Consider the following 25895-nt stretch of genomic DNA (forward strand, 5'->3'; position numbering starts at 1 on the left):
ATCACAATGTCTGACAATGTGGTGAAAAGCTTTATTTATTAAACAATCCTTTAAAAAGTATTTTGAGGCCATATGTATAATACATAGATTTATAAATACTAATGCAGAATATCACATCATATGTAGTACTTGTAAAGTAAAAATATCTGGCACATCTACTTTGGGGAGAAAATAAGAATATATATATACATATTTTTTATTTATACATAGTTTGTGAATTGCATGAAGAGGTAAAACTCATTTGAGTGTATTGATTTTTTTTTTTATACTCAAGTGTGAATAGATTGCCACCTAGTGGAGGTGTTTGGATGTTATGGATGGAAAAGAACACTTTTGACTAGTCTTTTTAATTTCATTAATTTATTGGAAAATATATTTACAAAGAGACCATGAGTGAATATACCATTTTAACTATATAGCACTTTATAAAGAGTTAAGCAAATTTTGATGGCATGAAATATCATTGGCACAATGTATTAAAGGTATTTCCATTTTCGATCTTCAGTGGAATGCTGCTCTATGTTAAAAAGACACCTGTGTGCAAGGCATGATAATCTGTTTCCAACTGTAGTCAAATATAAACATGAGTTAAACAATGAAGTTTATCAATAAAAACCACAAGAACAAGTGGTTTGGTCCTTTGAATTGCAATGAAGCACATGGATTCTGTTGTTTGTTTGGACGTGGAGTTTTTGAGTCAGATTGAGGACTGTAGGACTGGGGCCTTTGGGTGCATCCAAAATCACTAACTGCTTGAGTCGAGGCAGATGCTGAAGTTGAAGAAACTCTGATTCTGGAACATTATGGTGTCTGAAAGAGAGAAGCTGATTAGAATGAAAGTAACTGAGGTCAGACACACATACAAAGCAGTGTGTTTACTCATTCTGACATAATATATTTAGAATTCATGACAAATAACTCTCACCTCACTTTCAGGATTTGCAGCTTTGGGAAAATCTGGGGCATTTCTGTGATTACATCACAGATGTTATGACAACGCAAGTCCAAGTGGAGGTGAAGGAGATCCGGCACCTGCTCTCCCATGATCCTGACAGACTCCAACTCAGCCTTCACTCCCATGAGAGACAACCGCTGCACAGTCCTGGGAATTGATTCAGCGTAGGCTCCGAGAGAGAATCCTACTAGAAAATACAACAAAATGAGGGATTCATTGCCTAAAAATCGGTTCTGAATTGAAGAGTCTTCGGCTGATGATACACAGGGCAACTTTTTTTTTCCTAATAAAGCAATATTTATGCTTGGGCACTTTCCCATTGAGAATGGATAACTAATGTCTATCTGGATATTTTAGATCGATCATGGGCCCTGTGTCTCACCTGGTTGCCCATTGAAGGCAACATTTCCCAAAGTTGCACAGTGTATCATCAGCCTTATCTTCCTTAAGATGCTTGTCTTAATCATCCAAACGTTCTGAAACAGAAACTAGGGATGTCAAAAGAATAAAACCAATGGTAACACTTAACAATATTGTTAAGTGTGTTTGTTAACATTTGTTAGTTAACGACATAAGCTAACATGAAATAACAGTAAAAAAATACTCTGAAAGCATTTTGTTAATCTTATTAGTTCATTTTAACATTTACTAATGTATTATTAAAATCAAAAGTTGCATCCGTTAATGTTATAAACACTGAAAATAATAAATACTGTAATTTATTGCTCGTTGTTAGTTAATATTAATGCATTAATTAGCATGAACTAAAGACCTTATTGTAAAGTGCTACTCAAACAATGAAATAACAACAAAATTATTTAATGCAATAATAAATATTATTATTAATAATATGATCAAATTTCATATGACTGCTATTTTTTAATAATAATTATTATTCTGTGGGTCTCAAGTATGGAATACGTTTTGTTGGTATTTTAATCATTACATTAATTTATCTTACGGCATATTTACTGATGTTCCCCTGTTGAAGACCCCTTTTTAAACTTTTCCAAGGCTACAATGAAGCATTACAAGTGTTGCGCATTTTTTTCATACTTACAAGAAATGTTAAGCTCTGAGAGTACATTGAGCCCTTGCAGCCATTTTGTGAGGCAGCAGAAGTTTGTATTTTCATGCCATTGTTTGTAATGCACTGTCAGTTTGGTCAGGGAGGACAGACCATTGAAGGCAACAGAGGAGAGGCAGGGGTCTTCATAGTTCAGCAGCTCCAGGCTGCTCAGGCCAAACTCTGCATCCGGAGTCACTCCTGTGTGAAAGACAAGATGGGATGATGGGTGATGACTCTAAAAAAGTGAAAATCCTTTCTTCATTTCTTCCCCTTATTTTTCTTTCCTCAAAGCATACATACCTGGATGTCCATATGCTTTAGTTGGACAAAAATAATCACCAGGCAGAATCCCATACTTTGGCCCCAATCTCAAGGAAAGGTGTTTTAAGTTGGGCAGACGCCCCAACATGCCATGAAGGGCAGTTTTATGGATAGGATTTTTATCGTCATGGTACTTCAGTGTGGTAAGATTGACAAGTTGCGAAATTGCAGCACTTATCTCCGATATCGAGGCTCTCCTGACCTCACACAAGCAGAGATGAGTCAGTTGTCTCAAAGATAAAAGTGAGCTGGTCAGACTCCGACAGCAACACTGACGGATGACAAGCCTCTGGAGGGGTTTTAAAGCCCCCAGTGTCATCAGAGCTGTGCCATCAGCGCACTGAACCAGAGTAACTGAACATGACAAGCCTCTGGAGGTGTTTTAAAGCCCCCAGTGTCACCAGAGCTGTGCCATCACTGCACTGAACCAGAGTCACTGAACCGATCCACGGCAGCCAAGCCACAGTTTGTTGCAAGACTTTTGCCGTTGCCTTTTGAACAACAATAGACTTGATTTTCCTTTGACAAAGAGTTTTCCAGAAATGTGAGTCGTAGAGCTTTTGGAGGACGATAATGCTGTCTTTCCATAAGGACCAGTGGTCGATCAGTCTCTTAAAGTACGTGCAGCTTAAACGAACATTTAATTTGTCGCGATCCGAGAGAAATCCAAACACATGGATCCAAATTTCATCCGGTAACGTTAGTTGAATCTTGGACATCGTCTCCTTTGACAAACGACGAAATGTTAACTGCATACGTATTTCCTAACATTTTAACTTCATTCTTATACACAACTCATTTGGTATTCTCTCCAAGTTCATATTTTCGACACACGTGCGAATTGCGAAATACGAAGCGTGCGCGAGTCGTTCATTTGAGTCGGATCTTTTAAATGAATCAATTGAACCGGTTCACAATACCGTTCTGAAAGATTCATTCGCATTGAAAAGCTTGAATGTCGAAAGAAAAATTGTTACTACTGTAGAAGTAGACATGTTCATATCCGAAATAGAATTAAAGAGGTGTCTTTTAACTTCTCCAGCTTGTGCATATTTACAGAATTGTAAATTCAAACGGATAAATTCAAACTGATACCTTGAAACTTTATGCCATTGCACTAACTCTGTTACATTTTGTCAGTTTTTGTTACTTTATTGCTATGTGACAGTAGCCATCATTTTTTAAATTTAGAACTTTTTTTTTTTTTTAAATTAGAGCTGCATTTAACAAATAACATTGATTAAAACAAGCAAATATTTTGGGCAAGAGTTGTGCAGTAATTTTAATATTGTTCTAAATGACTTTGTGTCATGGCTGGGACTTAACTGGGTAGCATGGGATTACAATAAACGACACATTTAATAAATCATAATCGGTATAATAAACAGTAGTATGTTACGCGATGCCTTTTTTGAGGTCAAAATAATCACAGAACTGTTTTTAAACCAATTCTTTGAAACGAACTGTCCGAAAGAACCGAGTCACTGAAATGAACCACTCACTTCCTAGTAGCGTTATTGACGGAAGTGACGCAGTCCTTACGTGACACGAGACGTTAGCCGCGCTTTATCCGGGAAAATTCAAACGAGTTTACATGGTAAGCGAGTCGTTTTTAGTAATTATAGGCCCTAAAGTCACTTAACCAACTATATATTATGTGAACTTTGTTTCACTTACTGATATGTAATCGATCATTTTACACGGGGTTTGTCGACGGTTAAGTGTGCACGGGGTTGTTTTCGTTTTTTTAACGTTAGTAGTTTACAGCCAGACTAACGTTAATTTTGAATTTAGACAAGTGTTTATGGTTTAAATCGATTAAGATATTTATTTTATTACTGATGTTGCGTGTCAGCGAAATCATTATATATATATATATATATATATATATATAAAGCGTCTCATTTTATAGACTAAAGACAATATTTATAGACGAATCAATCTCCACTTTTTAGCTTCTTTCGTTAATTAGATTTTTCCCCTTTGCATATTATAGGATTTTGATGAGAACATGGACCACTGTGGGGCTGTAAACATTTAGTCTGTCTTTCCTCTAATACAATAATGTATAATCCACTACAAGACTATTTCATTGCTCCTGAAGCCCCTGGGCTTGGTGACATGATCACACCAGTCAAAATCATACCTAAAGTAGCTCACAATTGGACAACTGGGTCAGGCAGAAAGATTTCAAACCGAGATGTGTTGGTGATGAACTCCACTGCACAGAATGCTGAAGAAAATAGCCCAAATATCCCCTGTGAGATCAGCAGCATCAATGCCACGGTGGAGGTCGCCCCTCAAGACAAAGCTGACGTGATGCTGAAGAGATGCACTGAGACGCCGGCAAAGATTTTTGCAAGAATGAAGGCAAAAGTTCAGAGACAAAACTCTGCAGGGCGTGGGGCAGCCTCTGATCATGTTGGAAACCAAGAGATTTGTGGCAGTATCCCCTCGAACCCTGTAACGCAGTACTCACAAAAGAATAACGCAAGCCAGGAGACCTATGTGTTAGCCCTCTCTCCTCCACAGTCACCGGGAGGAGATGCACAGCCTGGAGAAATAGATTTACCACAAGATAGTAATTCCATCAATCTTCATAAAGTGCCTGGAAGACAACATGAAACCTTTAATATGGAGTCAGAGGCATTTATTGGTGAGTTCTCCTTATTTTTTCCCCCCAGATGTCATACATAATGATGACTTCTAGAAATGAATTCTACTAATTTCACTTTTCTTTTTCTAGAGCCATATGTTTTACTTGAGAACATACCTGAGGAGATGTTATCGGAGATGAAAGCAAGGCAAAAGCAAATGCCGGAGGATCTTTCTAAAAGGAACAGACGTATGATTTAATGGTTTATTTTAGTAATTGCTGTTGTTTGGCATTTTAGGACAGTTGTATTCAGTATGACCTGATTAATTTATAAAAATCTTGTGTAACCAAAGAGCCTCCTGTGCTGTTGGACAAGGTGGTTCCTGATGAGACATTAGCCCAGCTTCCACGGAAACCAATCACTTATGTCAGCAGTTCAAAGGACAGAAATAGAGGTATGATGTTTAATTTTACCGTGTTACTCACAAAATTAGAATTCTTCTTCTGTCACCAAGACAAATTCTTTGTGTGGGAAAAGATATTTGGCAATAAGTATAATTCAGATTTTTACCAAAAATTGGGTTACACATTTACTGTGATCTAAATAATAAAGCAAAGAACAATAGGACACGGATCATAACACATTAGCGCTGTGTAATTTGATTGCAGGTGGTGTTTTTGGTGAGAGGAGCATTTCCGTAGAAAAGGAAAATGAAGGAAACCTCCAAATAGACACGTCCAGTAGACCTGAGTCTGATCCGTTTGGCCAGTCGGAGTGCTCAGAAGTGGTCCCTGGACTCCCTCATAATCTACTGGAGGATCCTCTACTGCAGCTCTCTCCTCGGTTGTTGATCCCACGAAAGAAAGTGTCTGTGTTTCAGTCAAAACAGCAAGCTAGACAAGCAGACGTAGCTCTCTATGAGGAAACAAATGTAAGTTTAAAAAACAACAGCATTTGTTTCTTAATGATTTTTAAAATCCTTGACAAAATGTCAAAACGGATGCAAAAACATGATTTGGTGATTTTATATTTTGTAATTATGATCTGTATTTCAGCATTTGTAGTTAGTACATTGTTTTGTCTTGTAGGTGAGAGGGATTCATTTAAGAGACTGGGTTTTGAAACTGTTCAACAAAGACCTTGTGGTTGATGGTATTCGTGTGTAAGATATTTGCTTCCTACCCCTTTTTTCTTGTATATCTTAAAGACTTGTCATAGTGTATTACAGCATTATGCTTTTTCATTAATCTTCTGTGAAGCTGTTTTATGTAGCTCTAAAATGGTTTTGCTTGATACATACAGAGATACTATGATACCTTGGCACAGCAGTTTTATCTCTGAAAGAATCTCAAGTAATGTTCTCAAGACGTCATCTGGCAGAACCTACGTCCTCATTGGGAAAATGGCCAAACATCCCAATTCATGTAAGATAATGCTTTTTAAATCAGGTTGCATTACTTGGATTGTGTTTATTTCATTTTTACAGTTTTGTTTCGACCCTTACAGCATTTCCATCATGGTTTTTGAAGAAATTTCTCTTTGGGTTTCCAAAAATGTGGAAGGAGTACCTGGATCAGTTTTTGAGTTGTCATATGGGGTAAGTTGCCTCAACTCTGTTATTATGTTATTTATCAAATTATGAAAAGAAATTCTACATTTCATTAAATTGTTTCGCCTCCTCTTGTTTTAGACCACCAAAAAATCAGGATGACAGTGTGAAACCTTCCAAAATTAAAAATCAACAGGCCTCTAAAAACTCAACATCCAAACATTCCAAGATTCAGAGCGTTGTAACCTGTGAGTATAACATTTTAGCATTAACTGACGTTTCAATCATTTAGACAAATCACAAATCTGTCTGAATGTTTTAAGGAATCAGTCATAATTATTTGTTTCATTTATTGTCTAGTTGGTTATATGTTATTAGTGTCTGTATCAAGAATGTTTGGAATCCCAGTTCAAATATTTTTTATAAAACAGATAGTTCCGGTCCTTGATTCTGATTGGTTGAGTCAAGTTCGAAGCTGTTGTAAATTACTCTACAAACATACACCTTTGTTAACATTTGTGTGTTGCTCGGCAACCACTTTGTTTGAACCACAACCGTTTCTGAGGAACTACATTGTTAGGCGGAAGAATATTTTATAAAACAGATAGTTCCGGTCCTTGATTCTGATTGGTTGAGTCAAGTTCGAAGCTGTTGTAAATTACTCTACAAACATACACCTTTGTTAACATTTGTGTGTTGCTCGGCAACCACTTTGTTTGAACCACAACCGTTTCTGAGGAACTACATTGTTTAGCGGAAGAATAATGTTTTTATTAACATCATTACACTTTATTTGCTCTGTTTTATTTTGTGAAACCTTACTACGTATATGGAATAACCGTTTTATAAAAGCAATAAGCCCCGTGAAGTCGTGGTTTACAATGAATTTATAACAGCTAAGGGGGTTTCGTGTTGTGCCTAATAACGCCCCTTAGCTGTTATAAATTCACTGTAAACCACGGCTTCTTGGGGCTTATTGCTTTCGTTTAAACTCTGTACATCCCCATAGGTTTAAAACTGTCACACTAATATATTGAATTTTTTTGTGTTACAGCTCCCATCACTCCCACTGACAGCGTTCAGCAGGGCAGTGCAAAAGTTTCCCGCAGTGGCCGACTCATCAAAGCTCCACTGGAATACTGGAAAGGAGGGAGGATTGTTATGGACTCTGACATGAATGTCACTGTCCATGAGGACTACTCTACCTCAATGCTGTTCACGGTACTTTTCTCATTTCATTCAGCACTGCAAACAATGTCTTTGATCTCTAGTGGCATTTATGGGGACTTTTTATATTGTTATGGAGCAGGTGGGCCATTTCTTAAATTTGATGTTCTTTTTCTTTCCAGCCAAAGAAGCCAGTAACTATGGCAACATCACAAATCACAGAGGAACAATCATCCAGGCCTGAAACTCTGGGAAGAGGTGTGCATTGATAACAAACATTTGTTTTAAAGTGTGTTTGTTTTTCATTGCAAATTTTCATATTTACTTGTTTTACAAAAGGGAGGCGTAACGCATCTAGCAGTGAAGATGAATTGTCAGTGCCAATGAGGAGGATCAAACAGCGTTCCAAACCCCAAAGAAAGGTCCAGAGCAATCCACCTCTAATTGAGAGCACAACACTGAATAAACCTCCAGGAGCTCAGAAAGGACCCCTGGTTATGGCCCTCAGCTCTAACTTGAGTCATGGCGTGAAACAAAAAGCTAGTCGACCTCAAAGAGCCTCTCTGAGAAAGCAACAGTCAAGAGGAGAGGAAAACGCAATGGGTTCAGAGTCAGAAATGATGGAGAACACAAAGGTTGATTCAGTGAATGGTCATTTCTCACCTAGGGATGGATCAATGTCATATGATGAGCAGGAAACAGGCTCTGAGAATGATCTGAAAACAAAGCACAATAACAAGTCTCCCCAAAAGCAAATTCAGGATGAACCACAATCCATGCCACACGACAGCAGGTCCTTACGCCGAAGCACTCTGATATACTCCAAAGCCCAGTGCTCTACTGACTCAAACAGCTCATTTGCATCTCCAGACCCTCCAAAAAGGCAAAGAGGAAAAGGGTCCACAGACCATAAATGGCTAACAAAACCTCATAAGACTGAGGCCTCTGTGGCGAAAAACTCTATTAGTCATAAGGAACAAAATGAACAGGACTCAGTGAGAGTTTTACGTAGATCTAAAAAGACCTCTCAGAGAAATTCAGATGTTTTGGTAGGAGATTCTATTGATTTTCCCACTGATGATGATGATGAAGAGAGAAGGCGACACGACAAGAAGCCTGCAGGCCGCAATCAGCGAACAAAACCTCATAAGACTGAGACCTCTGTGGTGCAAGACTCTACCAGTCATAAGGAACAAAATGAACAGGACTCAGTGAGACGTTCACGTAGACCAAAAAAGATATCGCAGAGAAACTCGGATGATGTTTTGGTCGGAGATTCTATAGATTTTCCCACAGATGATGACGACGAAGAGAGAAGGCGACACGACAAGAAGCCTGCACGTACATTATTGTTGAAGACAAGACCGAGGAAAGCTAAATCTGAACTTAAAACAAATGGACACCTTGCGTCCTCAGAGGACATGCATTCTGAGCACTCAGAGGGTGAGGAAAGTGTTCAACATGCTGTTTCAAATAACAGAAGATCAAAGAAATCTGAAACAGGAAAAGCAAACACTAGGAGCAAAAAGCCACACACAGAAAACAGCAATATGAATGAACAAGATGAGCTATTGGATGGAAAATGGACTGAAGAAGAGCTACAAAAACTACACGAGTAAGCTTTAATCTTGAATGCCATTTTATTTTATATATATATATATATATATATATATATATATATATATCATTTTTGTTTTAGATTTAAGTTGTTGTTTTTTTACAGTTGAAAGAAATTCTGGTCATTATTTTACAAATTCACATCATTCCTTTGGATGCATGAAATGTAGATGGATCATGATAGTACTGTGTATCTCTTTGGATAGGGCTGTCAACTCATTGCCCAAGCACAAGAGTGGTTACTGGGCAAAAGTTGCGTATATTGTCGGCACTCGTTCGGCTGAAGAGTGTCAGGAACAGTATAATTCCAATCAGAAGACCAACAAAAGACCCAGAATAAGAGCTCAGAAAGCAGCAGCAACTGAAGAGCCAGGTATAATTTGAAGGGTTATTACAATTTTTACAAATTGTCAAAGTTTTCAAATGCAAATTCATGCATTTGAAAAAAAAAAAAAAACGTCTTTTTTCTCACAGGAAAGGAAATAGTTGAAATAACTGCTAAAGCTGGAACACTTAAAAGGAGACAGCAGATGAGGCATTTCTTGGACCACATGCCCAAAGATAACCATGATGACGTTTTTGCCAACTCGCCAATGCACAATAAACAAATCAAGGTGCTTTGCTTTTGATTGATTTGGACATGCACTGAACTAGATTCTTCATGAACTGCACATGCAGACCCGATGAAGCCCCCTGTCTGAATGATACCATATCCTGTCTATACCCTAAGAAAATCTAACTTGACGTTGTCTTTTGAAGTTGCCTGTACTTGCTGCAAATGGAGATGAAGATTTCAGCCTACTTCAGAACCCTCAGACGCCGAGTTCTAGCACTTCTACTGCTGCTAAAACCCCTCAGTGTCTGCACATCAGCCCAGGAATGCTGGGATCCATCAACAAGTACGCTTTCATCTCGACTGCCAAAGCTATATTTAGTGGGCGGATGCAGAGTGCACTCATCAGGCTTATTGCCTCATTTTAGAAATGTTTCAAAAATGCAGATGTCTAATTTGGATCTTTGTATAAACCATTAATTTTTGTTTATTTTAAGGAATAACATGGACAAGTACATTTACCATCTTCAGAAGAACCAGAAGGGACGGAAACGGGGCAAAAAGGCTGCCCCAATGGTAACAGTCTCAAAATCCTGCTTATCTTTAATCTTGTTGCCATAAGTGATCCAACTTTTATTTTGCTCCCTATTAAAATGATGATGCAGTATTTTTCTTGTGCAGGACAAGCTTATACCAACTCCAGTAGTAAAGAAGATGCTTAAGAGATGTGTTGGTATGCAAATTTTGGTAACTCAAACCTGCTACTGTGCATTGAGTTGAAAAATATGTTGTTTATTAATGTTACTCTTTTTTTTTTTCTTCCATTCATTACCACTGTTTTTAACAGCTGAAGATGAAGACTTTGTGGTGTGGAACATGCTGTCAGATAAAGATATCCCATCCAGAGATGATGACACTGATGAGGAGGACGATTATTTTATGGAGTACTGCTGAGTTTCACTACATTTCAGTGCTGTTAATCACATTATTTTACAATATTTTAGCTTCCACTTTTCCAGTTTTTAAGTGTGTTTTGGTTTGTCAAACACCAGTGCTCATGAAATGTTTGCTAGCTATATCTAACAAAACATCTCAAATGAAGATTTGTAATTTGCTTTGTTTGGCCAGTTCTTCTACAATGCAGTGTTTATCTGTGAGTTGTATATATATATATATTTTTTAATTTGAAGTTCAAAATATGCGGATGTTATACCATAATTCTAATGAAAGAGGATAAACTTAGCTCGGTATAAAGAAATGCAAAAGAAACGAGTTCTAATTAATTCCTCTGGTGTGAAAGCAACAAGTTGAAAATGCCACATTTTAGATTCTTTTATTTGATTATATTGTAAATAAATATATAAGCAAATACAATGTATGAACAAATAAAACGGTTAAAACTTATTTTTGTCCACCAGTTTTACTCAAGTATGCTGTGCTCACAGTAAAGATCTCTTTGTCATGTTCCTTCACGTTCTTTATAAATATGTTTTTGGAAAATGTCTATTGGTCTTTCTGCTGCTTTTGAAATGCTGTGTAAAAGCATATTAACAATTAATGCCTTTGTATTTTGATATTTTATCCCTAAACTACACGTATACTATCAATATAAGTTTTCTGGCACCAAAACCTTTTTCACAATCTTTTTCCACCCTCTTTCTGAACTATAGAATTCATTTATAAAGCTGTTTTTGATACTGTAAATGTAACTTGGAGCAAATAACAGTGCTTATGGTTGTTTTGGAGTACTACACCACAAAAAAACTCAATATAATGACAATAAATGCTGCCAAGGTAGGTGGCTATATACTGGCCAAAAATGCTGTACAGGTAGGCAGCTATTGTACAATGCAGATAAATGCGGTCTCAGCATGTTGCAATAATAGCCAAAAAATGTTGCCTAGGTAGACAGCCATGTAGTTTTTAGACAGAGACCGTTTGAATAGCGTCCCTCTAGCGGTCACTCACGTTCATGTTCCCTTTAACGTGGCTGAGCTTCACAGTTTGACTCGCACTTTCATGCAAGCAGATGTCTGAGGAATTACACACAAACAGTCGCCTTGAATAGGGAAATACCTCTCTCACTGTCGTCCCCCCGACATTACAGTTGATGGATTTAGCAGGTAATACACATTTTCCTCACGATACTTTCAATCTCGCTAGCATGTCAGAGAATTGGTTAGCATTGGATAAAAGCTAGCGTTAGGCTAAAATAACTAACACTTACTAAATCATTGACAACAACATGTCTGTTTTAGTTTGTGACGTATGTTTAGTTAAAAACAAATGTTAGAGGATAACTATCTTTGGGTGAAGTTGGCAGCAAATCGAGTTAGCCAGGAGTCCTGTTCATTTAGCCTGGAGTCATCATCTAATCAAGAAATCAAACACACTATAAAGACTTGTTTAAGGAAATATATGTTTATTTATTTATCCTGTGCTCAAACAGATTTGTTAGATTTTTTTATTTGATTAGAATAACTACAGCTACAGGTAAATACAGTAGCATAAACACTTACGGAATCATTAGCTTTATAATCATATGCAGATTAAATTCACATTGAAACTGAATATAAAAAACCAAATTCACATAAGAAACTTACATGCAGCTTAATAAACCTGTAAGAAAAGTAAGGGGTCTCGTTCCAGACAGCCTGTCTGACTCGCCATGGACCATCCAAGAAACCTAAAATAATTTCACTATCCCATCCTTTTTGTTTCCCTGACAGGCTCTTTGATGTCCAATCTCACCATCCTTAATCTGGTGTAGAAGTTGAGATCCATTTAAGGTAATCTTTTAGTCATTTTAGTTGCTTGATCTGCTGGTTTCTTTCTAGACTGCGCAGACGCAGTGGACATAATGCATAATTCATAGTGGCGACATATAACTTTACAAGGTACTTTTGGAAAAACGGATGTGCTATTTATAATAAAGCCTTTATAAACTGGCACGTTCACACACTTTTGCGCACTCAGATTAAATGTAGAAGTTATGAAACAGGACATGTAGCAAAATCCTTATCATTAAATGCAGATAGTCATATTAATTGCATCAGTTCCTTTATTACATAATCTTTGGTGTATACTTTGTGACTAACTTATGTAAAGCAGGGGTTTTCAATATTTTAGATGGTACGGAGATGGACCCCGAATATGATCATCCGTGTTAAGGGACCCCCATTCCTAAAAATGAAAAGGCAGCTATGTATTTTCATGTATAAAAAAAAACCCTGTCTGTTATGTGGAAAATAAATATTATAATAACAAAATATTATTTGAAAATTATTTAGGATCTTTTTTCTTTTTTCTCTACTTACCGTAGTACTATATAGGGTTGTTATAGTTAACTAAAACATTTAAAAATGATCATTACTTGAAAGGAAATAAACTTAATAAATGAAAACTGAAATAAATTAAATATAGAAAAACCTTAAATGTATTTATTTCAGCTAGTTGCCACAGCAACATTTTTCTTTTTCGTTTAGTTTAGTTTAACTTGATGTACTAAAATAGCGAAAACTATAACTGAAAAAAAAAAATTTAAAAACTATACTAAAACTTAAACTAAAGTGAAAAAGAAAACCGAAAATATTCTTTAATTGTCATATTTTTTCATCTGCTTATTTATGTCTTATTTTCATTATTTTTTTATTTAACACTGTTTTTCTGTAAACTTTTCCACGGACCCCTTGTGAAAACCTCAGTTGAAAACTTGTGGTTTATTTCAGGGAGGATGGAGGTGTCCGGAATTTGAGGGGCGCTGCGGTTAAGGTCTCAGGTGAAAAGCTGGAGAGGGAGAAGAGACGGAAAGATGGAGCAGGCTCATAGTTTACTGCTGAACGAGGAAGCCTGCAGTCAGCTGCGGGAGCACCAGAGAGCCGAGTTTGTCTTTGAGTGGCTGCGTTTCCTCAAGAAACTACTCCCTGCCACAGACCGGGTGAGTTGAGGGCGCTGACAATAAGCTCTCTGTTTGAGAAGAAACGCTTCTGTCTGTCTCTCTCTCTCTCTGAAACACAAACACAAGCAAGCCTCTCTGAACAGACTCCCTGGTTATTTGTCTGCCTTTCCACCGGCTGTCTCTCAGCCAGGAATGGACTAGTGATGTGTCTGTCTGTTTCTTACTGGTGAAGTGCCAAGAAACCGCAATTAAAGAGCGCCGCTCATCTAAACAGTATGTCGGGCATGTGTTTGTGTGACAGGCCGATGTGAAAAAGAACCAGAAGCGCCTGGTGGAGCAGCTCACGACGGTACTGACGGGTTCTCCGGGCCCCCCGACACGACTGCTGCTGGCACAGTGTCTGGCGCTGGTGTACCGAGTGGGCGACTCCCTCACGTCCAGCCTCACTGTGGACCGCTGCAATGACATCATCCGCAGCAAGGACGACTCGCCCAGCTTCCTGCCTACTCGACTGTGAGTGTCATAAATCTGCAGATGGGCTTCAGCTTGATCTTCTGCCAGTGAGTTTACTTATTGCTCCCTACAGGGCAGCTGTGGCCTGTTTGGGTGTGCTGTATGAGCAACTGGGCCGACTACTCATCAACTCGTTTAAAGAGAGCGTGGCAAACCTTCTGAAAGCCACGAAGAGCGCAGAGGTACGTGTGGCTGCACACCAGTATGTGATTCACAGTTCAGCCAAACAAAGAGATGCGACTGTACTTCACTGAAAAATCATGACTTTTTTGACCGATAGTTTGGAGGACAAACAGGTGATTCTGGTGTTTTGAATCATCACATGCAGCATTTTTTTATTTTGACCATCACAAAATGCTTAGGACTTTTCAAGTAGCAGATGAAATTCACTACATTTACACTCGGATATATGTCACAATAGAGAATAAAGAACAATCATGTTTTTGATAGAAGTGTGTTATGCTCACCAAGGCTGTAAAAACATTAATATTGTGAAATATTTTTAAATTTTGAAATGACTGTTTTCTATTTGGATGTATTTGAAAATGTAATTTATTTTAGTTATGCCAACTTTGACTCTGACTTTTTGATCCTTCAGAAGTCATTTTAAAATACTGATTTGAAAATTTTTGGATGTAAAGTCGGCAACACCAAAGCTCCAAAAGTATCAAAAAATTTATTTTTTAAAAAAACTGTCACATAGCATATGTGACTTTTCTAGCATGCAGGCTCTTCATCAGACAAATGAACAACACTGATATCCCAATCTTTATAGGCCTACCTCCAGGTGATCAAAGGTCACATGACCGTACCATATTATCATGATAATAATAATAATACCAAAACAATAACATATCAACCAAGGAGAAAAACATAGAAACCAAAATAAGAAATAAAAATAAATCAAAAACATATAAAGCTATGCAAAATACACGAATATAATTATCAATATATTGTTTAATAACATTAATTGATGCCTGCCTAGGTACATAAATACAAATCAATAACCACCAAGCGTTTATTATATATTTTTTAAAATTCGAGGCACTATTTCATGTAAGATGGCTAATGTCATTTACCTGTTGCGTTGCCCTTGTGGTTTATGTTATATTGGTAAGACTAGCAGACCTCTAAAAACGTAGATTGATAATTATATTCGTGTATTTTGCATAGCTTTATATGTTTTTGATTTATTTTTATTTCTTATTTTGGTTTCTATGTTTTTCTCCTTGGTTGATATGTTATTGTTTTGGTATTATTATTATTATCATGATAATATGGTACGGTCATGTGACCTTTGATCACCTGGAGGTAGGCCTATAAAGATTGGGATATCAGTGTTGTTCATTTGTCTGATGAAGAGCCTGAGTGCTAGAAACGTCACATATGCGACAGTTTTTAAAAAAATAAATTTTTTTGATACTTTTGGAGCTTTGGTGTTGCCGACTTTACATCCAAAAATTTTCCACTTGTTTTTTAGTCGAGCACCCAGTTGAGATTGATGTGCGTGCTTTTGCCTGCTCTTCAAAATACTGATTTGAAGAAACACTTAGTATTATTATGATTATAATCTTACTTTCATTGTTGAAAACAGTTGCATTGCTTAATATTTTAGTGGAAAACACAATACTTTTTCAAGATTCTTTGTTGAAAGAATGGCATTTATTTCAAATAGTTTTTTTGTAACAATGTAAAAGTCTTTACTGTCACTTTAAATTTCTTAAGAAAAAACTAAAACGCACTAACCCCAGTTGTTTAAACAGTAGTGTATGTTTAATAGTGTTTCTAAGGCAATTATTTGTATATCTAGTTTTAAACGTCAATGTGCACTTTTTTTAAATTATAGACATGCTATTACTATACTAAGAAAAATAGACTTACGTTGAAAGAGGGACCCGAGTCATATATGAGAACCAGAATATCACAGAGAACCTGCCTGGGATGGGCACTTTGGAAAAATGGGATAGAGATATTTTTATATTCCAGAAGACAGTAGCTTTTATAAATGTGTATGTGTGTGTGTGTGTGTGTGTGTTAATGTGTCCAGTCTCAGGGCCGCTGTGAGATCATGTTGTGTATTGAGAAGATTCTGAAGGGTTTAGGTGTGAGTGCCATGTCCTGTCACAGAGACATCTATAAAGCTGCTCGCACATGTCTCACCGATCGCTCCATGGCTGTGCGCTGTGCTGCCGCAAAGGTACTGGACACTCAACCCCATGCCTCAGTTACTAATCATATGGAAAAGTTAATAATCATATGTATGTTAGTCAAACATGCATTACTTATGGACAGAAATAGCTTTACATTCACAGCTGACTGAGGGAAAATACACATTTTGTTCTTTATTGTTAACAGATGTTTAAATCAACCACAATTCAGTTTATGATATTCTTATTAACCCCAAATATCTGTAAAATATTTTAAAATATGGATCCTAAGTTATTGTACTATTTCCAGCTAAAGGAGGAAGCAGGGTAAACACTTATTCTTCTTCCATCTAATAAAAAATCTGAAAATATTAATAGAATTTATTATTTTTAAAAAAAAGCTAGTTCGAAAATAATGTTTTGGTTTTATATTTTGTCCTAGTCTGTTCAGAATCACTATCAATGTTTGAAGTAAATTATATATTTATTTAGTTATTTATGTATGTATGTATTTATTTTTTGTATTGTGTTCTGGGTGTGGTGTGTCTTTGTTGTGATGAAAAGAATATTTAAAATATTACTGTATGTTACTAAATATTACTATAATCATTTACTATAATCAATTTTTTTCTCTTTTTATCTTAACCTTTGTTATATTTGATTGTATATTGTATATTCTTTTTTCAATCTGTGGGTAAATATTGCATATAAATGGACAGGATGTTGTGTGCTTTATGGTTAGAGAACAAAAAGCATAATAAAGGTTAATAACAAAACTTGAAATCAATACCAGTAGACTTTATTGCCTATTAATAAAGTTAATTTCTATTATAATGACTAATAGTTAAAATGAAGTTTTTCTTTCAGATTTTGTCCTAGTTTTCCCCAAATTACTATGAAGTGGTGAAATTAACTTTATTTTTTTGATAGTGTCTTCTGGAGCTCCAGAGAGAGGCTGTCTTCCTGTGGTCCACGGAGCTGGAGAACGTGGCCACTCTTTGTTTCCGAGCCTTCGAGGGCTCAAACTATGATGTCCGAGTCGGCATCTCAAAACTGCTTGGCACTTTATTAGCGTCTGCACTGGAGCCCAGACAGGCCATAGGTGGGTGGATTTTATTCAGCAATCTCAGAAACATCTTCAGAGGACACCAAGCAGATCATTTACCCATGGAGATTGTAAAAATCATTCCCTCCTCTCCTTGGTCACCCACATACTGCTTTTCTTTTCCTCAAATGTAATGCTCATCTTTCCCCTCACACACTCTCTCACGCTTCTCTTCTTTTCATTCTTCCTCCCCTGTTCCTGTGGGTTTGCTCTCAGCTCCGAGGCCAGGCTCCAAGCGCAACTCCCTGAAGGAGGTGATGGAGCTGCTGAGTTCTGGTTTCCTGCGGGGTGGAGCTGGCTTCCTGCGGGCCAGTGGAGACATGTTGAAAGGGATCAGCTCAGTCAGCAGAGATGTGCGCGTGGGCATCACACAGGTCGCTCACCCTCCTACAGTACTTCCCTTGTGATCCGAATGTTTGTGTTTTGAGTCACAGCGTGACTGACTTTGTCTAGGTTAAAATAAAAGAATAAATTAAGGTTGTATAACATCGGAAAAAATACATTTTCTCTCTTTATTTATGTGTCTTATTTATCCGTTATGCAGAAAAAAAGTTGTTCTACATAGAAGTTTTAAATAAATGAATTATTTAATTTTATGTACGTTTATTTTAGATTATTTTATCCATTTCAGTTAATTTAACATGAATACCACCTGTTTACTCTCTTGAACAGACATGTGTGGTGTTTGTGTCCATTCTGGGCGGCGCGTGGCTGGAAACGCACTTCTCCTGTCTTCTTTCTCTTCTCATGGAGTGGGTATCTCACGCACGGGCAACGCAATACCCGGCAGATGCCGTCTCTTGCCACTGCTGTGCCTCCTTCATACTGCGGGCCACTCTTGGCACTTTGCTGGGGGAGAAGGCCCAAATCGCAGCTGCCAAGGAGATCTGCCAGTTGATCAGCAAACAGAAGAGGGTTGTGGGTAAGAAACTAGGCCAAGGGCGAATATTTAGGTCTCATTGGGTATTGAGTTGTAATTTCTTAAATGTATGCTGTGTTTCTGTCAGACGCAGCTCTTCATGAGGGGAACATGGAGGCACGTGTGAGGCCTGCGGATGTCGCAGCTAGTCAGCATGTGCTGGTATGTGCTCTTCTGGAGCTGGGCAGTCTGCTACAGGACCTGAGCTCCACTGCCGCCCCACTACTGCTTGACACCAGCATAGGTTTGTCATGCATTATTAACCAACAAACTCTCGGCACCCCATTAAACTTTTTTTAAAGGATTTTTAGATACTCCTCTTTTTACATGCATTAGTGGAGTGTGGTGATGAAAAGTGCCCCAAATATTTAAAATGTGACGACAAAAACACCCCCTCTGAATTCTTTGTGTTTATTTATGTTTATTTTATTTCTTTTTTATTTATTTATTTTTTTACAATTGATGTACACTACTTGTTTCTGTTTATTTTATTTCATTTCTTATTTATTTATTTTTTACAATTGATGTACACTACTGTTAAAAAGTTTTGGGGTAGTAATTTTAAATATTTTTGGAAAGAAAATACTTTTATTCAACAAGGACGCATTAAATTGATCAACAGCGATCGAAAAGAGATTTATAATGTTACAGAATATTTATATTTTTTAAAAAAGCTGTTCTTTGAACTTTGTTCCTCAGAATATAAAATAAATTAATAAATAAAATATTAGGCAGCACAACTGTTTTCAATTTTGATAATAATGAGAAATATTTCTTAAGCAGCAAATCAACATATTATAATGATTTCTGAAGGATCATGTGACACTGAAGACTGGAGTAATGGCTGTTAAAATTTCATCTTTGCCATCACATTAATAAATTACAATATATTAAAATAGAAAAATGTTATTTGAAATTGAAATAATGTCACAATATCACTGTTTTTGCTGTGTTTTTGATTAAATAAATGCAGTCTTGGTGAACATAAGAGACATCTTTCAAAAATGTTTAAGAAAATCGTACTGACTCCAGACTTTTGAACAGTAGTGTATTTTATTATATTGCTATTCTATATTCTGTTCAAGCCAATGAATTTTAAGTACTTAAGGACGGGATGTTGAGTATTAAATGGTTGGGGGGTTTTTTTATTTATTTTTTTTAGACCTTTATGAGGCCATATTCTGCTATATACCCAGTAACAAAGGTACAGTAATTTAAAAAATAGCTATAATATCTTTGTCAATAAAACTGGTGTAGACAACATCCTGCTCCTATCATTGCACATTTGTGATGGTCTTGTACTGGAGTTTGAACCAGGATCAAAGAAAGATGTTTTTCAAGTGTCTATAGCTATTTCTCTGGATTTTGTGTGAGTGTGTCTGCTCTTTAATGGATGTGTCACAATAAGGCCTGGATGAAGGAGTGAGCAGAAAAAGTGCCTACAGCTGCAGATTTAACACATCCATCCTGCAATTTCAGAAAGAGCTCAGATTGTCATCTCTGATGCCTTGAACTTTACTAAAACTGCAAGTTCAATAGTTTCTCTGTTTTGTTTTTCTGACAGGAATGTTGGACACTGTGATCTCTGTTCTTCTTCACCCCAGCGCATCTGCTCGTCTGGCGGCCGCCTGGTGCCTGCGGTGTGTTGCTGTAGGGAATCCTGCTCAGGTGGCAGTGTTGCTAGACCGCTGTGCAGAGAGGCTAAATGCCCTGAAGTCATGCCCAGAGGCTGTGGCAGGGTACAGTGCTGCCATCGCAGCTCTGCTGGGAGCCGTACAGCTCTGTCCGCTAGGAATATCACACTCGAAGGGCAAGGTATGAATGAGATTTGTGTCTATATGTGTCCTATCCTCCTTTTAAAGCACACAGTAAGTTTGTGGTTCTGTTTAAAGAGGTTTGTTCATGCTGGCAGCATTTCAGATCACTCTAGTCAGTGAGTCTCTGCTGTTGCTTGCTAGTAGGTGTTTTTACACAATTGCAGTTTTCAATCAGGCACCAGATCACTGTCTAGACTCCCTTTGGTAGTTTCCACACTGCATCACTGCTCATTTTAATGAAGTTGAGCTCATGAAGTTGGTGACTGAACATTAAGAAATTGAAAATGAATGACTTCATTTCGAAATGGATGACAAATCAGCTGTCATTGTTAATGTACTATGTGGGATTGCATCCCACAAAAAGTTAAACCTTAATGTGATAATTTTCCCAAATTGCCAAAACCTTCTTGCTGCTCCAAACCTGTGTGGCTTACTTTTTTCTGCAGAACATACAAGATATTTTGAAGTAGTTTTGTCATGATGCTGGAATTTGTAACTTTGATACAGACTATATACTATTTTAATTAAAATACACTGTGGTTAGTGTGCAGCGGTGTGTGCACATTTGGTATCAATGGATAGATACTGCAGAAAATGAGTATTAAAACAGTTTCAAATATTTCAGTACTGAAAAAACAATATTTTGACAACACTAGTTTAAAGAATGTTTGTCACTAAGCAGTTTTGGTGACCACTGATAAAAATCAACAAATATAATTTCTTAAAATACTGTATATATATTTCTTTTATTTTCTACAAAAGAAAGAAGTATTTGGTTTTGTGTCACTCATTCCTATGGACGGGTTGCAGGTGGTGATGACCTTGGCAGAAGATCTGCTGCGCTCTGCAGCTCAGAACAGCAGAATCTCCGTCCAGCGCACTCAAGGAGGTTGGCTGCTGCTCAGTGCCCTCTTCACGTTGGGTATGAATCAGTTTACTGGTTTGTGATCTTTAATATGCCCACATAGATGTACACATACAGATACAGACAAGATGTGCCTATATTGTAATAGTCAATGTGCTGGAAGAATTTTTTATCATCCTTTTGGTTTCTTTGGTTCTGGTTATTCAAGGTCCCACTGTAATGGAGCATCACTTGCCTCGATTGCTGTTGCTATGGAAATGCGCCTTCCCACTGTCTGTGAAGGACGTTGAGAATGAGCTGCGGCGTGGAGACTCCTTCACCTGGCAGGTGACCCTGGAGGGGCGAGCAGGAGCATTGTGCGGTGAGGGTCTTTTATGAATCTCATGGGCTTCTCACTTATATCACTAGTCTATCTGACATGATAAACTTTGCTTTAGGTTCTATGCTGTTGACTGCAGATAGGAATAAACAGAATGTTTGGTCCTCATAGCTTGTGTCATATTCCTTACAGCAATGAAGAGTCTGGTGGTGCACTGCAAAGACCTGCTCACCGATGATGTCATCAGTCGTTTGCTTCCTCTCTTGTCCTGTGCAGTGGCCCTGCTCAATCAGTGAGTGGATCTCGATTGCTTAAAATGAAGTTATTTCAAGCATTGCAGAATGCAGATGTAATGTCAACAGGATGTTGATAGGCAAATATTTATCACATTTTGTTGCCCTTCAACTCTTTTTAGGCTGCCCTCTATCATTAAATCCTATGGAAACCAGATCAAAAATGCAGCCACTGTCTTTAGATTGAGAGTGTATGAGATCCTCACAATGCTTGAACCCAAAACATATGAAGGTAAGCAACTTGATTGGACTAGATCATGTGCTAATGATTTATTTGTGTTAATAGAAAGGTTATCATTATCCCTTACTTATTGAGTGGTCATGACCGTGGTATTCAAGTGAAATGTACTAAAAAGAGTACATTTTTATCATGCTTTGAAATTTAAGAGAGCTGTTTAGGATACTTATTTTAATATCCCACAAAAACATATGGAAATAGGAATGTTTGATTGCCCAAATATGTATTTATTTCTTTATTGTGGTTTGGTTGTGTTGGCTCAGAGAGCTTTGGCACAGTGTTGAAGCAGCTGCTGAACGATCTGACCGGGCCAGAAATCACAGCATGTGCTGAGCTGAACCTGCTGCCCTCCCTGTGCTACAGCCAAGACCTGGCACTGCTGGGCCCTGGACTGCAGGATGTGGATCAGCACTACATAGAGGAACAGGTCAGATCACAGTCTAATCATCAAGGAAATAGCCGTGTTAATGTGCAATCAGTGCCACTGATTGATTCCCTAGTTACTGCACATTTCATATTTAACCTCATTGTGTTTTCCGTCTGTTTAAAGCTCCATGGTGGTGGTTCAGGAGGTGGGACGTTAGAATATGACCCGTTTACCATCTTTGAGAAAGCCCAGGAAGTTCCTACCCCCCTCCCTCCAGCCTCTGCTTTAACGGCAGCAGCTGTCCAGCTGTTTGGAGTGATTTTTCCCCACCTGGGCATTCAGCAGAAGTATGTCCATTGTCACCACATAGACTCCCTCCAGAGGGCTGCTTTTGTATACTGTTGCTGTCTGGTTGGAGTACTTTTAGTTCAGTTCATTTAAAAGGACCTCCATGTCGCCAAACACTTCAGGTCATTCAGTTACTTTATATCGGACCTTTATGCAAGCAATACCCTTCATAATGATTCAAATGAATAAATAGCTAATGCTGATGAATAGTTAAACAGAAAATTCTCAGATTTAGTTGGCTATGTTCTAGATTGCTTCCCTCAACTCTGTAGTGCCTTTCATTTTCATAATGACGCATCCCACTTTGTAAATTATTTATATAGTTTGTTTGTTTTATGCTACATTCACTAAAATGTGGATGTACTAATGTTAACCAACATTACCGTTTAAAGTTATTCAGATTGTTAGGAGGAACTGATACTGTTACTGAATGCTTGCGGGAACTGGCCTTAATGAGATCCAGAGGCTTTTTGAAGCACATTCTTATGCAGCATAGCCAAATTTACATCCAGACATCTGCATGCATTTGCATAATTGGGGGCTGTTCTGGCCATGTCCCATGCATTATTAAACATAGCAGTGGAGAGAAAATGATACTGATCATTTGGGGCCATCGATCCTCCTGCAGTGCATCTTTCATCCCGCTAGCAGCTTGTCTAGATTCTTTTTTTTTTATGTTTGTTTGTTTTTTTGGAGTTTTTATTTTATTTTTTATTATTTATTTATCTATTTATTTATTTTTTTTCCAATTTTACATTGTTTTTAAAGAGGATTTTTTTTAGAAAACAACAGCCTTTGTTTACTAACTCTCGGCATTTAGACTGTAAAATCAAAACTCAACTAATAATATTTTGAAATACAATGTATAGATGAATGACTGAAATATTATGTCAATTTATGCCTTTATCATGGGATTTTCAATGGAAATTGTTTTTAATATTTTATAAAAGCTGTGGCAATGCCTTTTTCAGATAATCCAGTGAAATGAATACTTAACAAGACATGCCAAAAAAAAAAAAAAGCATTACGACATGGTTTTAAAATATGAACCAGTTTTTATTTCCACTTGATTATTTTCTTTTAATTTAGGTCTTTGTGGATGATTATGAATAATAATTAATATGCCTCACATCAGTGCAAAACATTTACCATGGAAAGACAAAAATCTGTACATTTAGGCATCAGTACATTATAATGTACAGTATGGATATTTATTTTAAGATTATTTAAGTGTTATTAAATTATTAGTGTTTTTAGAGTTTAATTTGACATTTGGCATCATCTAATGCTTACATAATCTAAATGTAGTAATTGTGCAAATGAGCATTAACAATTCAGTATTCAGTTTGGCCCTTATGTATCCAATTTCAACAGAAAGTTTGTAATATCGGCTAATAATCTGGTTCATACATATAATGCACGCCTAAGGAAAATCAGGTATTACAGTAGCTGAACAGTACATTTGTTGTATTTCCTGTCTCAGGGCTCAGATCTTAGAGCAGTTCTGTGAGTTTGTGCGCCAGCTTAAAGGAGCCCGGCAGCAGACTGTTCAAATCCATGTAGCTGCTGCTTTCTGCTGTACTTTGAAGGTAAGAAACCATTTCAAAAATAACAATTGAAAACCTTTGCATTCAAACCATATAATGTTTCTCTTTTCCCCCTTCTGTCCTGTTTTGCTTTGTAGTGTTTGGCATCAAGTCGGAGGGAATTGGGGTCAGAGGAGGTTCAGATACCCGCACTGTCTCTCCTATTGGGGGCGCTAGAGGGCTCAAACCCTCTCTTGCGCTGCATGGCTGCAGAGGGTTTAGCCAGGCTTGTGCAAGTTCTTAATGACCCCAATTTCACCGTTTCCATCACTCTCATGAGCTTTGACAAGTGAGTGTATGCCAAGTTCAGTGTAAAAATAAGAATGTTTTTGAAATGAAACGATCTTAAATTAATGTAAATGTGTTTCAGACTGAAGACGGCGAGGGATGCCATCACACGCACAGGTCATGCTTTGGCACTCAGCGCTGTCTATCGTTATCTGAGTGGGATTAGCTCCCCTCAGTACCTTAGTGCCTGTGTTGGAGTCCTCTTCACCCTGTCCCAGGACAGCACCTCACATGAAGTACAGGTACACAGACCACATGACTGTTTTAAATAAATCAGGATACCATTTGTGTGCTTTTCTATATAGAGTGTTGTCAGGAAGTTCATGCACTAACTTTTCAGTGAACTATATGCATGTATGCAGATGTGGGCTCTCCACGCTCTGTCCATGGTTGTGGATCTAGCAGGCCCTCTGTATCACAGTCACCTAGAGGCTAGTTTCACTCTGGTACTACGTTTGCTCCTCTCGACGCCACACACACACGTGGAGGTGCAGCAAAGCCTGGGCCGCTGCCTTAACGCCCTTATCACTTCCATGGGGCCGGATCTGCAAGGTGCACACACTTATTTACCCATAAACACATTGTCATCATGCAGGTGAGACCTTTACATACTCTCTTCTCTCTGGTTGTTTAATGTAAACTGTCTCCAGGTGAGGGTGCAGGTGTGTGTGCGGTGAGGACCTCGTGTTTGGTGGGCTGTGCTGTGATGCAGGACATTCAGGACTGTCTGGTCCAGGCCCAGGCGATCTCCTGCCTCCAGCAGCTGCACATGTTTGCTCCACGCTTTGTCAATCTGGCCAGCCTGGTGCCCAGCCTCTGTGTATGTCATCAATGCACTTAACAGTCAAAATCATACTGAACAACATTCCACTGCATTTACAACACATTTAACTGAACCGATTTCTGATAAATTATACACAGTGAACAAAATAATGTTTGATTGACCAGAATTTGATTGAAATGTGAAATTCTAGGCTGTTATATTATTGGTTAATATTATTTTTTTCACCCCCAAGCAGTTTGAGTTGTCAGAAAAAAAGTAAAGTAGGTTCTGAGGTCTGAGGTTAGAAATTTTCATTAAAGGTTATTAGGGCGGTCAAAAAAAAATTCTAATTTCGAATATTCGTCGAATTTAAAATAAAAATCCACATTCAAATGCAAAAACATTGCATTCGAATTTTAGGTGTGCGTTAAGGAGGCAGCCTTATCAGTGGTGCACGAAATGCGATGACGAAGTAAGTGTCATTGAATTTTAATGCTTTTCATAGCTTATCCAGTTGAACCCACTGGATGCGGCGCTGCTACATTGTTCGTTCAAAATATTGCGGAAAAAGAGAACATCAATGCGGAGATGATGTTGTTTA

The 25895-nt window shown here is 37.7% G+C and overlaps 3 protein-coding genes across 7 annotated transcripts in view; 2 read left to right on the forward strand and 1 right to left on the reverse strand.

The window, feature by feature from the left end:
- Positions 1 to 361: 361 nt before the first annotated feature.
- On the reverse strand, positions 362 to 3209 carry LOC107697680 (uncharacterized). Its single transcript, XM_016498476.1, has 5 exons — positions 2715 to 3209; positions 2325 to 2632; positions 2016 to 2222; positions 926 to 1142; positions 362 to 810 (listed from the first exon to the last, which is right to left on the reverse strand). The coding sequence occupies exons 1-5, from the start codon at positions 3098 to 3100 to the stop codon at positions 606 to 608; spliced, it is 1323 nt and encodes a 440-aa protein (XP_016353962.1). The 5' UTR covers positions 3101 to 3209; the 3' UTR covers positions 362 to 605.
- A 666-nt stretch (positions 3210 to 3875) lies between these two features.
- mis18bp1 (MIS18 binding protein 1) lies at positions 3876 to 11236 on the forward strand. Its single transcript, XM_016498514.1, has 18 exons — positions 3876 to 3942; positions 4342 to 5001; positions 5092 to 5190; positions 5295 to 5396; positions 5611 to 5873; positions 6031 to 6104; positions 6245 to 6366; positions 6449 to 6539; positions 6633 to 6739; positions 7546 to 7712; positions 7841 to 7916; positions 7998 to 9273; positions 9482 to 9648; positions 9750 to 9889; positions 10035 to 10174; positions 10326 to 10404; positions 10510 to 10561; positions 10676 to 11236. Exons 2-18 carry the CDS (start codon positions 4410 to 4412, stop codon positions 10780 to 10782), a joined length of 3654 nt encoding a protein of 1217 aa, XP_016354000.1. The 5' UTR covers positions 3876 to 3942; positions 4342 to 4409; the 3' UTR covers positions 10783 to 11236.
- A 583-nt stretch (positions 11237 to 11819) lies between these two features.
- Positions 11820 to 25895, forward strand: part of heatr5a (HEAT repeat containing 5a) — a 27695-nt gene continuing 13619 nt past the window's right edge. For 3 of the 5 annotated variants that reach the window (XM_016498516.1, XM_016498518.1, XM_016498519.1), the window contains exons 1-22: positions 11820 to 11951; positions 12558 to 12617; positions 13557 to 13765; positions 14028 to 14239; positions 14313 to 14421; positions 16287 to 16436; positions 17317 to 17488; positions 17708 to 17865; positions 18164 to 18413; positions 18499 to 18654; positions 19975 to 20225; positions 21038 to 21149; positions 21301 to 21453; positions 21604 to 21703; positions 21827 to 21936; positions 22206 to 22369; positions 22493 to 22656; positions 24141 to 24246; positions 24342 to 24532; positions 24614 to 24773; positions 24894 to 25083; positions 25182 to 25351. In XM_016498516.1, the coding sequence (XP_016354002.1) occupies positions 13640 to 13765; positions 14028 to 14239; positions 14313 to 14421; positions 16287 to 16436; positions 17317 to 17488; positions 17708 to 17865; positions 18164 to 18413; positions 18499 to 18654; positions 19975 to 20225; positions 21038 to 21149; positions 21301 to 21453; positions 21604 to 21703; positions 21827 to 21936; positions 22206 to 22369; positions 22493 to 22656; positions 24141 to 24246; positions 24342 to 24532; positions 24614 to 24773; positions 24894 to 25083; positions 25182 to 25351 (3204 nt within the window). In that variant the 5' untranslated portion in view covers positions 11820 to 11951; positions 12558 to 12617; positions 13557 to 13639. Of the gene's footprint in view, positions 11952 to 12557; positions 12618 to 13556; positions 13766 to 14027; positions 14240 to 14312; positions 14422 to 14483; positions 14536 to 16286; positions 16437 to 17316; positions 17489 to 17707; positions 17866 to 18163; positions 18414 to 18498; positions 18655 to 19974; positions 20226 to 21037; positions 21150 to 21300; positions 21454 to 21603; positions 21704 to 21826; positions 21937 to 22205; positions 22370 to 22492; positions 22657 to 24140; positions 24247 to 24341; positions 24533 to 24613; positions 24774 to 24893; positions 25084 to 25181; positions 25352 to 25895 lie in introns of those variants that run through there. The other 2 variants (XM_016498517.1, XM_016498520.1) reach the window with 2 other exon arrangements.

This window comes from Sinocyclocheilus anshuiensis, unplaced genomic scaffold (assembly GCF_001515605.1).
Source record: "Sinocyclocheilus anshuiensis isolate Anshui unplaced genomic scaffold, SAMN03320099.WGS_v1.1 scaffold446, whole genome shotgun sequence".
NCBI lineage: Eukaryota > Metazoa > Chordata > Actinopteri > Cypriniformes > Cyprinidae > Sinocyclocheilus > Sinocyclocheilus anshuiensis.